The sequence below is a fragment of the Taurulus bubalis genome (assembly GCF_910589615.1).
Source record: "Taurulus bubalis genome assembly, chromosome: 5".
NCBI classification, from domain to species: Eukaryota; Metazoa; Chordata; class Actinopteri; order Perciformes; family Cottidae; genus Taurulus; species Taurulus bubalis.
This window is the reverse complement of record NC_136593.1, coordinates 6,249,138-6,263,450: the sequence shown is the minus strand read 5'-3', so window position 1 is coordinate 6,263,450 and position 14,313 is coordinate 6,249,138. Positions and strand designations below refer to the sequence as shown.

Genomic DNA, 14,313 nt, shown 5'->3' with positions numbered 1-14,313 from the left:
TGGCCTATCTCTCCAGGCAAGTTCACCCATTTCTTGTGGACTCGAGGGGCTGTAAGTCCTCATGAACACATCTGAAAGCCAGCTTTTTAAAAATATTTTTTATGTCTGCCTCCCGGTGTCCATCACCAAAGCTATTTAGACATTTATGTGTACATTGGAACTTTTTGTGTGTTAATCATGCTTTCTCTGCAGGTATCTTTGCATCTCAAACAAAGCATTTCTGCAGCTGCTTCAGTGTATCCCTATGGCATATGTCTCCATGCCTGTCATATGAAAAGCAGCCTGTGTTTTATTCTTTACCCAGCAGAACTGTGTAAAGGAACTGGAATTTTTCACTGCCCGCTTCTGGGGCATGGATGTTTCTAAAATATGGCTTACAAGACGCACAAGAATTTCAGATGTCGTTTTTTTTATGCCGGCCGTCCCTGAGAACCTGGACCTTTTCTGGAAAAGAGTAATCCTGTTAAAACAGCAGAAAACTCATAAAAATTGAATTTGTTATGATTACTAATATGCATATTTATTTTAAGTATTGCATTTTATTGAGTGTTGGAAAATGATTGCCAGTAATGTGGCTGCCAGACTCCGACTTAAATCAACTGTGTGCGAACACAGCTCAATTCAAATTATTTGTGAAGATTAATTGCGACGTGTCTCAAAGTACTTTGAGCCAACGTCACATCAACTGATTATGGTTTCACGATGATTCATGAACGGGAAGGAAAGTTTTCATTCGGGGAGGAAGCGATATTTCACTTCGACTTTGATTCTTTGGCCCTGTTATTGGAAAATAACTGGTGTTCAGGTTGACAGGCCTGTTGGGTCACATGGTGCCTTCCATGTGATGCACAAGCGACGGTTAGCATGCTCTGCATTTCAGCTGCAAGGAGCAACCTCAGATATTTATAAAGCACCTCCAGCTTGACTGATTAAATTAATATAAAATTAACATTATGCAAATGTCAACATTGTTTACTGCGCAAAGACAAATCAATACTGCCATTATGGATTATGCATTAACTGTTAGATTCCAATTCATTCCCATGTCATGAATAGACATCTCCCTCTGATATAAACCTTTAATGGACCACTTAAGTAACAGCACATGGACTTTTTTTGTTCTATCTTGCCAAGTCATTAAATTTACCTAACAATTCTTTTGAATCACTCAATGTTTTGAAATGAGTATGCAGACTCAGCTTCTATCATACATACTTCACTTTAATACCAGACTGCACTGTTTCATCACACTGCTCTATTTTACTGCAGGAATAGAGGGCTGTAACTGGGACCAGTCCCCATAGTTTGTAGTAATGGCCTTCAGATTGCAGCCTTCAGTATTTTCTTTATTAGCAGGGCACATACGCTCATTTTTAACTGCCTTGTAGTGAAAATTATGTACAAAAGTTTAAAAAAAATCAATCAAATATTTAATTATGTATATATATATATATATATATATATATATATATATATATATATATATATAAAACAATGTATCATGTTTTTAAATCTATTGCGTCGGTTTAAATACACTGACAAATGAAAAAGTATTATTCAGATTTACACATGGCATAACTCATAGCCTACAGGTCAACGTCGAGGTAGTTAAAATTCTGTAATAAACGACCAGTACGGTATGTAATTACACGCATATACTGTGGCTAGTGTGAGTGATTAATGAGTGTGAGTGATTCATGTGTTTACATGCTAAACAACTCGACAAAAGAAGGGTTAATTCATTTAATTTATGATGTGGGCTAAAATGTAGTTATAAATTATTCGGATTTCCACAATCAATTTATCAAAAAACTAAACTAAACAAATAACTGATCAACATGCAGGAAACTAACAATACTCGCATTTGATCAAAGTATACAATTGTAATACAAAACCTGGATCTTTGCACACTTTATTAATTGTAATTGTTACTTCATACATTTCCCACTCAAACAAATAGCGTCATGAACCATGAATAGAAGGCTTGGTGCAAACCTGTAAAGTGGCAACCAATAAAACAATACATATAAGAGGCGAAGTGTCGAGCTAAAAGAAATAGTTCAACTTACTTTAATTGTTCTGCCGTGTTCGTCACCTGTTGTACAGCGCCAAAAGTCCCTTCATATCGCATAGGAACCTCGCAGGGAACCCCGCAGACACGTGTAAGCTTTGTCTGACAAAAGAAAAAACAGTATTTCCATTTCGAGTGGTGCGGCGGTGAGAATAAGCGGCTCCATCTTTTATAAATGCCCCACATGGTCCCAAAACACTTAATTATCGCAAGGTACGGCGGTGTGGACTGTCCTTCCACTGATGATTGACAGAGGGGTGAATTGAAGGGGCTTTGAAGGGGTCGACGGATCTTCTTTGTCGAGCGGCTGCATCGATAATTCAAATATGTCAAACGCCTACGTCATTAATAATACATATTTAGCTATTACTTATATTCCGTAAAAGTCTGACGGGATGAATGTAGCGCTGAATTGCGTGGCTAGTTTCCGCGTCGCTCGGTGCTCCCCCCCCCCCCCCCGTCTGTGGTTTTATTGGTTTCGCCCAAACTTGGTTCAGATTTGAGTTCGTTTTCTCTGCTATCTGGGATCGCTCTATTGGAGGTGAAGGACCGCCTGTCCCCACTCTGCCTGTGCTGTCAATGGCTTTCGGGACGTATTTCATTTGAATGTCTGGGCGATATAAGTGACCAAAAATGGATATTCTATGGATATTATGGACCATACCGGTCGTAATAGCTGTTGAAGGTAAGCGAATGTGTTGCACTCCGACGGTTAAAGCCGCATCTTGCCGGCTTTTGAGTTTAGCACAAACGCGCGTGGATGGACAATTTTAATCACAGGGAGGCAAACAGGGTGAAAAACAATAACCACTTTTAATCTCCGTTAACGTGCATTAATGTGTCATAACGTTGCGTGTGTGTGGTGCTCGGGGAGTCCAGCCGACGAGGGTGGATGGTGATGGTGGTGGGACACAAAAACATGCTTCCCGCATCCCCGCAGGTAGACATGACGGATGCTGTTGCACGTTATCTGCGTTAATTAGTGGACGCAATTAGCGGCAACAACAAAAAGAAGCTCGCGAGGGCAGGTGAGAAAACGTTACATGCGTGACGCGGAGGGTTTGCGTCCCGTGTGTGTCCGTGGAGGCGTGTCGCCGTTTTTTTTTTGCTTTGGTGGTGATGATACCGTGAAAGACAAACGTCTCCTTACACCTTTTTTCTCTCTCTCTCCCCCTCCTCCCCAGCATGCACTAAATGTGCATTATATGCCTTTTACAGTTTCACTTTCAAAAGCCTCTGTCTGGTCCTCGTGCTCATCATTTGTACGCAAAGCTTGGCTAAGCAGTAACAGGCAGCGTGGCTCAACGCACAATGAGACAGGTTGAATGTTGCAAATATTCTGTGTGTGTGTGTGTGTGTGTGTGTGTGTGTGTGTGTGTGTGTGTGTGTGTGTGTGTACAGCACACAGTAAGTATGTGATGCTCAAAGGTAGTGGTCTCACCATGCTTACCATACATAGGACCTCTAGCACCCATAGGGACTATTTTATTCTGACACTTGACCCTGTAACCTTCGGAAATATAGTTGGAGATTATGAAAGCTGCGATTCTTTTCATTTTAAGGCAGGTGTCAGTTTGCAGTTTGAATTGTTATTTGCAAGGTGACGAGGACAGGATGCCACAATGATGAATGGAAAGTGACATCCCAGCCAGTGCATTTATTCAGGCTATTTTTATGTTGCTGTCGGAAAAAAACAAACATGTCTTCTTCCTCTGGTCAGTTGACCTAAATCTCATAATTGCAGGTGGAGCTGAGCAACTATGTAGGAACTCAACTGAATGCAAACCACAGGTTAAAACAACAACGGAAAGAAAAACAGGGGGAAAAAAAAGGAAAAAACAAGTTAGCTGCTCGTTTACTGTAAACTAATTTGCTTCGCATCCTGAAATCACACAGCAAAGGTCGAGAGGACCGACCTTTCAGGCCCGACGAAGGGCTGGCACAGACTTTGACAAACGTCATGCGTGTTTATGCAGACTTCCACTGACTGCTGCTGTTTATGGTTACATCCGAGACTTAACCGAGCAATATTGCGTTACAGTTCACATTGGCAGCTTTGAAACGTGAGTCACAGCTTTAAAATTTGTGTCGTAGCTTTTCCATTTCGTTGAAGCTTTTATCACCAGACATTGATCCAGCAGGACACACTTTTTATTTTGAGGAAATCATATGTACGACCCAGCCTATGCATTAAAAGCACACCGTATACAAGCAAGGACGATTGTGCAACATATATTTAATAGCATCCATGAATTTTATTTTGTATTTTGAATATATTAAAATATATTGTTGTATTAACGGACATTTCGCAAGCATAATAAAACCAATCAGATGTGTCCCACGGCTTTTTAATGAATATATTGAATATTAATATATCCATGGATATATACTAGATTTACGTAAAAAAAATACGTCTCATAATAAGTAATTGTACATTCCATATGTTATACATGCACATAATAATCAACATGATTTTTTATTTTTTTATCACTGATATCACGATTTCCTTGATGACCCATTATAACGATCAGACATATTTATTTATTTTATCCGTGTTGTTTTCTCCAAAACCGCAGGATGTGAAACAGGCCAAAAACAACGGCGCATTCACGCTACACCGGGTTCCACTTCCCCGTGTTTGTTGTTTCTCTCTGAAAGCGCAGACATGGCCACAGTTAATGTTTGTCCACATGTAAAAATCTGCTGTGTGAAGCGTTCCAGTAAGCTGAGAGCACACGGCGAGTGCCTCTAATACCAATCGGCACAGATCTTCAAATAGTTATTTCAGCGGATTGAAGTGCACTTCTCGCTCGATTGAGAAGGCGCTGTTGATGTTTAGCGTTACGCTGGTAAAGCATGCGGGTCGCAGTGTCTTGCGGGCCTGTGGTGTCTCACTTCTTGCTTCGTAAAAACCAGCTAGTCCCGTCGCCAACCAAGTACAGCCCCTCCCCCCCCCGTCCATTTTAGCCTGTGAGTCACCCTAGCCGACCGTCCAATGAAGTTGCGAGGATGCCTTACGTATGAGAAATAAAGGGTTGAAAAAGAGGTCACTGCAGCTATAATCCGAAAAAAAAAAACATCCCAGCATGCAACAGAAAAGAAGCCTCGAGTGGATCGTTTTGACACATTTAGTGCCCGGGACGCTACATTTTTTTCTCCATTGTTGTTTTTGTTTAATACAAAGTGACATCTTTGCCTGCTGTAGTTCTGTTTTTTTGGACGTTTTTGAACGTTGAACCTGATAAAGTACACTGCGCCATCGTGTTGCAAAATGAGTTGATTGCCAAAGCCCGATTCGCTGAGTATTTGCGATAAACACTGAGAGGGGCACTAATAAAACCGTACTCCCACATTTCTTGAAGTGTGCCTGATTGCTGGAAGAACAAACGCCTGAAAGGACGGCGACTTGTTATACAAATAATCAATAAATCAGCCAGGGGCCATACCGGAGAGGATTAGAGGATTACAACTGGGGGCCAAACTTAAGAAAATCCTATCTGTGTCCCAAGTATCCGTTTAGGGAATAGTGTCAACAGTGCACTCCGTGTGAAGTCTGCGTCTCTATTCAGGCTTCTCTCCCTGGTGAGATCGCCATGTTGGACAACCACACAAATGCCGTTTCGTTCATCAGCGGGCATTCAACCATTTTTCAAAAGGCATTTTGTTCACCCCGCGGAATGTGAGACAATGTGATCTGCCACCGATGCCACTTCTTATTGGTTTAGTAAACAGGGACAGGCAGGCTCTTTTCCAGGAAAAAATTAATGGAGGTAGTACTGCCAGGGAAATTAGCCCAGCTATGTCAAACACGTCTATGAAAACGCAGTGTGGATTAATCCCTTCATTAGTTTCCCCGCTCATTGTCATCAGTGCTCGGGTTGACAGCCACACACGCTCACAAACGGCACTCATCTAATTCTGTTGAGTGGATATTCTCAGATTCATCCCCGGCCATAAAAATGCTAGTAGCCTGTATTGTTGGGAGAAGATGAAATTTACTAGACGGATCATTTGGCTCCCCCCACCACCCCCTTCCCAAACCTCCCCCACCCCCCACCACCCTTCTGCTGTGGTATTACCGCTTGTACAGTGCAAACAGCAAACGTTTTCAGGGAGGATTGGCGTTGCCGTGATTCAATAACAACCTCCTCCTCCAGAATGGCATGCAAGTCGTTGTTGGGATCGGCAGGATGATAGATGACTTTGAAACACGCTTTTTTTTCTTCTTCTCTTTTTCTTTGAAGAAAGCATAATGGGACAGAATCCACAGCGGAGGATGTCGAATGTGGGGTAGAATGAGATCACAGCGTGGAGCCTTTTAAAAAAAAAATGTCTAGCAGATTTTGATTGCATTTCAATATGCGCTCGCATTCCTCCAGTGCTCCGCTGAGCACCGGAGCCCGCTCATTTTAAAGTTGCCAAACACCGGCCCAGTCGATGCTTTGACATTTTTGAATTTCTTCAAATTTGTTTTTATTCAGAAGATTACATATTCCATTTGTATTCTTGCGTATCCCTTCACAGTGCCATTTCCCTTTACAAAACAAGGCACAGTATGATTGTTAATGTTTTGAAAATCCTGCCAAGTTTTGGGTCGAAGCCGCTTTCATATGTAAATCCAGTAGCTGTTTTTGACCGGATTTGTTTTGTTCGCAATACACTTGTGAGTGTAACATGGAAGCATTGTGTTTTGCGGAGGAGTAACAAAAGACGGACGGAGGTGGGCTCCGAAATAGGATTAGATAAAAGGTAAAATGAGCGACCGTATACAATCCAGTGTTTTCTCAGTCCACCCAATGAGCAGATGCAGGGAGCCGGGCCCGCACGCCAACCGCCACAGTAGGCTTTCACAAAGAATCTGTCTCTATTCAAGCCTTAATCCATGCTGCCGAGGGCCCAGGCATTGTCACTTTGCATGCAAAATTTCAATTAGTGCTGGTACCAGTTGTTTCACTTGAAGAGGGGGGGGGGGGGGGGTGTCACATTTCAGAGACATCTATGGCTACCTTTGGGGTGAGATTAAGGCAGAAGTGTCATCGCTTCGTGGAGGAAAATCTTCCATTGCATAAGGTTACCAACACTGACACCGAGCTGCTCTGCTTTGTTACTCTGGCCCCTCTGTACGCATTAGGCCTAGCCCCTTGGTGAAATTATTAGTGCTCGGAATACAATGTTTGCTCTCCAAAAAGTTAAGCAAGACAAAGAGAATGCTTTTCATTAAAACCTTCCCATGTGGGATCTCATTGTTGTAGGTTTGTGTCCCAGCTGGCTCCGCGAGCAAAGTACTTGCGTATGTTGCTCCTGGCTCCCAGCTCTCGTTCAAGCAATTTCACTAAGGATTCAGCTCAAGACACGATGGGGTGTTCGACACTGTTTCCATGCTTTCAGCTGTTTGACTGCTGCGGTTCTCCGTCTTGAGCCAACTCTTTGTTTGTTCCACACATATCCGCCCTCTGGAGGTGATGCTAAAGCAGTGGCATTTTAGTTTGACGAAAGAGCTAAAGTTTACCAAATGCAATAGTGGATTCAGGGCGGTATTTAAGTAGTGCTAATATGGCTTCAGACTTGTGTGGCCTTGAAAGGCTTCTGACAAGGCATGTTGGTACTATCAGAAATATTATCATGTTATTATATTGTTTATGAGCTCATTTATGCTACACAGGCACAACAACAACACACGTCACTCACGATACCGATATGACATCCGGCCCGAAACCTGTGCACCACTGATGACGTTATATTGTGAGCTACAAATCCACGTTGAGATAGGCAGAAGGAGAGTTAATGTCAGCTGGTAACACAGACCTGCTTGGCTAAATAACGGAGCTAGGAGGTTGCATTGAGTCTCATTATGTTGCTTTCAGGCTTTATATTTGTGAAAGCGAGTATTGAGCAAAGATGAATTCTTATTTTAACATGATGTGTTCAAATGTTATCTTGTTTATTTTAGTTTTGGGTGAGAAACTTTTAATAAATACAGTCGTATTTATCTAAATGTATTATATATAAGAAAGGGAATCAAGACCTTTTTAGCGCACTGGCATCGGCCGATACGCACATTCAGGTATCGGTGTGAAAAAAAAAAGGTATGTGAACATCTCGACACTTCATTAAAACAAAACAACACAAGCTGCAAATAATACCCTCGCAAAACCGTAATCATTGGCATATGAGAAACTGTGTCTGGTTCTGAAAGGATGTGATCGACAACACAAACTAAGTTGTTCTCCACACAGGAGTTGACTCAACGGTCCGACGAAGGGTGCTGTTGTTACAATGTCCCCGAGCTCACTGACAAACCACTATTTCGAAAACGGGACTTCTGGGTTGTGGTTGTTGCTGCAGCATAATTCCCCCAGATCCACATGCTCGGTTTGCGTATCGTGTTTGTGTCAAGTTTGCTTACATTCACTTCCACGAGTGCACTGCAGAGTAAAGAGTGGAGGGATCAGATTACAGAAGTCCTGCGTTTAACGGCCACACTGGGAAGCACCATTAGACTTTTAAAAACACAGTATAACCTCCTCAATGTCAACCTCAGAAGCCAAGCCAAAATAACTGAGCTGTATCACGCTGCACGGACTGGACCTCGTGGCTTAACACTTAATATTACTATATGTGCGTCATACATACGGTGTGACCGTGGTACTGTATCACCAATTTTCACATACTGCAGATTTACTGCATTTAGAGTGGCTTTTGTTATTAATAGCGTCTTAAAGAAAGAACAGGTGTTTAATCTTCTGTCTCTTTGGTCGGTAATCAGCCCTGTTTAGTTTGCAGAGACCAGCTGGTCCGATATGGCTGCTACTTGATGCTATCAGAAAATGAAAATATTTTCATAATCAACAGGTGCTTCGAGGCTTTCTTGCCCGTGCGTGATGTCGACTGAAAACAGCTTTCGTTTTAAAAGTGAATATAAAGTTCTTTTGACTCCCCTGGTTAATTCTGAATGGATATTTGCACAACAATTGGAAACACAGGACCTGGAAAGACGATCGATCCCACGGTGGTTCATTTATTTGTTTATTTCCCCCAGAAAAGAACAACTTGACAGCTGTGAATCAAACAAGCGCAGATATTTTTACGGGTTCTCAGCCACGAGGACATCTTTGCGAGCGCATACATGTTTCTCTTGGCGATGGACGTCTGACAGAATATCGAAATCTACAATCTCATAAATCTCAACTACACAAAGATAAACTGCTGTAACCAACCCACTTTCCCTGAAGATTAGACTCGGTCATATCAAACAAAAAGCATGAGCGGGTTAATTGATAGTTGCACATAAGCTTCAGCATTTGATGCATCCTTTCCCAAAGTGCTTAAAATGTGGGATTTACGTTTTAAGTGAATTGCTAGACCCAGAAAAAAATACACAAAATGTCTTTGAAATACTTTCCTTGATTGTCTAAACTGTTTCTGGCGCTCATGTTTTCCACCCACAAGGCAGTGAGCTACAGCAAATCAAAGTTTCTCTTATTACTACTCCAGACAATGAACATGTGTTTGTTTTACATTTTCTTAAGAACCAAAACAAATATACATCATTCATGCTCAAAATAAGTGATCCAAATGTAGCACACATGCATATTTAGGAACTTTTGAACGAGGCTTTTGTCGTGCGCTCAGAGAACTGCATCTCAATTTCAAATCTTGCTGCAAAGTTGTGACTGTGTGCTGAGGATGGTGAAGAGAGGCATTATGCAGAGATGTATTATTTAGTGGCGATCGGGGCGATTTAGGGATCTCCAGATTTGTTTTTCTCGCAGCGCTTGAAGGATAGGTGTGTGCCGTTTGATTGGCGGTCTGTAATTGTTCCAGTATGTCGCTATTCCAGCGGCGTTATACTGTATAATACGGGACTCCAAACAGTTTCACAACTGGACAAAAGATCAAACTGTTCTGAAGAATCTGCCCTGTTAAGTTTTGCAGGCAGATGTTATAAAGTTTGACCCTGGAATTTATTTGGAGTTAGTGTCCAATGTGCCGGCTTCAATCAAGTCTGCTTCCGGTGTTTTCTCGCTGATTACAGTCATGGAGGAAACTTTCTTTACCTGCGGGTAACCTCTCTGATATTTCACACAGGAAATCTAGATCAAGGATGTTCTTATATCCTGCTATCTTAATTAGCACGTGCTAATTGGCAACGCGCCGTCTCTTTGTAAGACATATTTATGAGCCGATGGGAATAGAAATCATTAGGGGACAGTGGAATGTATTTTCGGATATTATTCATAACAGGAAACGTGCCGGTTCTAACAATCAAAATGGCCTCGCAACATCGAGGCCTAATTTGCCGTCTGAATTATTTTTTTTGTCCGTGTCTCCTTAATTTGACAGACGTCCCACTCGAGCCATTGTGTGGAATAAAAATGTGTTTTATGTCTCCGCCACTTTAAATTTCCTCTTCCTACCCAGGCAGTAAAATTGTTATTCATCAAGTCTCAAAAACAATAACTGACTGTTTTTTTTTAAAAGGCTAAGATGGACTGATTAATGTGACCCCCCCTTCTTCTCCCATCCTTCACATGCACATTGAGTCATACACATTAACAATATGCCACTATTTGATATTCAACCCAGCAATGCTACTAAGCTAGGGGAAGAAGAAATAGAGGGACAGAAGGAGGAGGAGGAGGAGGAGGAGGAGGGAGAGTGTACCCTGAGAGAGGTCAGACCTCGTTTCAGAGACCCCCATCCACACACACCCCAGGTACTGTGACACTGCCTTTATGAGCGCGCCCGGAGAACACAAACCCAGCGGATTAGTGTCTGGCTCTCAATGTCCCCGGGAGCGGAGCCCATCGGCCCCCGAGACAAAGCGGGGCTGATTGCGTTGTCATCTGCATCACAAAGGGAAGCCTTTTCTCTACCTGAGCCGCTGCCCGCTGCCCGCGCCGCACATCACATCTATCAGCGACTCTAGACCCACGTGACATCTGCCTTTTGTTTTTTGTCCATCTCTGCCCCCTCCCCACCCCCTCCATTCTCTCTCCCTGACCCATGCCGTCTGTCCACCATGGCCCATATCAACAGCAGGACTCCCCCCCTCCCCCTCTCCCTCCCTCCCTCCCCTGTGGAAACTAGCTTCTCAGTCAGCACCAGCACTGACCGGTTTCTCTTCTTGCCGGTATTTATGTGCGGCGCGCCGTGCGCATCGCCACCATCTTTCTCTGCAAAGAGCCACCGACACATTTGTCGTCTTTCCTCTTCTCCCCCCCTCCCCTGGCTCTGGCTGGCCGGCCGTATCGCAGCTCGGACGACACGCAGACGGGGGAAAAAACAGCAGAGGGTCCCGCTGTCAGAGCCTCACGCGTCTATCGGTCTCACTCGGACAGCGAGAACGCTCCCAGATGAGGTGCTGCCAGCACGCAGCCGTGTTTTGTCGGACCAGTGTCGTGGCCAGGCAGGCTCTGTTCCACTGCCTTGTGTTGGCGACACAGACAGGTCCTGCAGCCATAACATACATCAACCTTCCCTATTGGGATTATCTTCTTACGCTGTTGTGCATACGAGTTTACCATAAGCCTTATGTTGGCTTTTACACACTACTTCGTCATCATTAAGCCAGATAATTTTGAAAATCCCCCATCTTCCTTCCATATTTTATGACCTATGTGCACTTAAACGTACATCCTGTGAAATAAAATGAACATTTTAGGAGAAACGAATGCGTTGGAACTATCTCAGGCCCCGTTAACTATCCCGTTTACCGTCAGACACTTAGCGAATACATTCAGTGGATTAAACAGGGTGTGACTTTTAAAAAGCAGAGGGAGGGACGGAGAGCGAGAGAATGACTTTTTTGTGTCCTAAAGTGCGATAGTTGGTTTCTATTCACTCGTAATTGCATTAGCTGGGAGAATAGGGAATTAACACGAGGCAATTAGCTGAATTGGCCTTTGGCTGTGACTTTGTCTGGTTTTAGCGAGCTGCAGCTCATCCTGTGTTTTCATACATTCATCTGGAAATGGCATTCAATCAGACGCAGCGACCTCGTGAAGCCTGGATGTATGTCGGTGAAATGAGTGAACGCGTACAACATTGGTTGGTGCAGAGCGACGTTGTGTGTTCTTAATGGGTTTCTATCCATCTGTGTCATCGCCTTCATGTGCTATATGTTACTGACATTTAACATTACACCCCGACCTCAACAGTGCAGAGACAAAGGAGAATGCCGGCTGTTCTAAGCAGCGATACATTTATGCAGTCATAACCACAAACATGGTGTTTTTTTTTTTTTTTTTTTTACTGATGATTCATTTAAGTGGTGGGTGGGAATAAGTGAGCAGACTCCTCTTTGAAATAAATAAAATGCTCACGTTGAATTACGCATCCTTAAATTCAAGATTAACTCATGACTGAAACCGTATTTTTAAAAGGCCTATTTGTTTATTATCGCCTGAAGACATGATGACATTCGAAGGACGAAAAGATAAGATAGAAAGATAAGATGAGCCTTTAATGATCCCCAGAAGGGAGATGTAGGTGTTGTAGCAGCACAAGGACAGAAATAAGTACAGCTAAGCATGAAAAAAGAGATTATTAGAAAGGTATGGAACATAAAAATAAAAACCATGCAAGATCAATTAAACTGACAATTACAAGGCAAGCTGGATACAGTACGCCCCAAACCCTAGAAGTTAGCATCACACTGGTTCCCTCCACAACAAACCAGTGAGATTTTTCCCCATTAGGTAAATGCTTCAAAATCCCAGAGAGGGATATTTATAGATAGATATACTTTAATTATCCCCTTGGGGAAATTTGTTTGTGGCAGCAGCAAGCAAAGTTACATAGGAGACATACAAATATGAAGTATGAAAATACTCAATATATACAATAAAATAATATAGCAGAGTGTATTCAATTTAAGAAAATGTAATAATAAAGAAAATGCAATACATGCAATACATACATAGTGAAATATAAATATCTACAGTGACTAACTAAACAACAAAAGCGGTGCTATAGTTATTGATGTTGATACATTTACTGATAAAAAATGGTTAAAATCTCTTAAACTTGCGTGAACCACATCGAACCAACATAACATTCACTGTGAGATGAGGGACCCTGATTTCCCAAAATACCAACTCCTTTTCCTGGACTGAGGACTCGCTCCTGCGGCACGATAGCGGCTCTCAGCTTCAAGTTGAAGTAGTTAACAAAACTTTCCCCAGAAAGTGTCAGTTAGCTGGCCAGCGACTGCAATGGTTTAACTGGAGCCAGTCAGACAATACAAAGGCTGTGTTTTGAACATGTCTTTGAAGAATCATTGAAAGGAAACTACTAGACGGGGTTATGTCTCTCCCTCAAGCGGCCAACAGCGATCAATAGATTTCAGATCATCAGGAGGAGACGCACACTGAACGTTACTGTGGTTTTACTGCAAGGCTTTATTTTGATTTCAAACAGAGGGATACTTTGGATGAATAAAAGACGCCGTTTGTATGTTTTTTCTTTTCCCTCTGACCTCGTGCCACTGTAATCAGTCCAACTCGGCTTCCTTGTCCAAAATCAATAACCTAGACTCAGCAAAGATTACACCCTTATGATGGCGTTTTACGGCGCCCCATCAATTGACACCTCATTGCGGCCGCTTCATATTCAGCAAAGCCGGCGATAAACGCGCCGGTCGGGGCAGAGAAAGTTTACCTGCATTTCCATAATCACTTGTCTGGAAGGAAGTGGATCTCGTGTGGGGGGAGCAATCAGCAGCATCTGCCGCACCCACACTCCTGTTAACGCAATGACATATTGCACCCCCCCTCTTGTTCCAACGAATCATTGTTATTTTATTCTAATTCCAAACCTGTTAAAAGATTTCCAGCAGGAAACACGAGACTGCGCCGCGACTCTAGAGCTGCCAGAGAAAGAGCGATACACGTCCTCGGGGGTCAATGAAACGATGTCTGGAATCCCAATACAGCCGTGAGGTAACGTGGCTTACAAAACAGGAGCCAGGTAGCCTATATAAGGAGACGGAGAAATGATGAGTGTTTTCCATGCCTTCCTCTGGCGGGTGCTTTCGGGGAGGAATAACAGTGGATCAATTGGGGAGGGCAGCTGGAAAATCTATAGAGGATCTCAGGAGGCTTGCTGTGCCTGTGAAATCAATACGGAGATCCAGCTGAGACCATTAAATGAAACGCATGCCATACGATAGGGTTAAACATGTTGAAAATTATTATTCATACAGTCCAAATAGGTATTTCATCTGTGGATAACACAAGCAG

General features: G+C 42.8%; 1 protein-coding gene across 2 annotated transcripts in view; it reads left to right on the top strand.

The window, feature by feature from the left end:
- Positions 1–2,704: 2,704 nt before the first annotated feature.
- ephb2b (eph receptor B2b) overlaps positions 2,705–14,313 on the top strand; it is a gene marked incomplete at both ends in the record, with an annotated part of 113,825 nt that continues 102,216 nt past the window's right edge. For both annotated transcript variants that reach the window (XM_079218086.1, XM_079218085.1), the window contains one exon: positions 2,705–2,756. In XM_079218086.1, coding sequence (XP_079074212.1) covers positions 2,705–2,756 — 52 coding nt within the window. The remainder of the gene's footprint in view (positions 2,757–14,313) is intronic.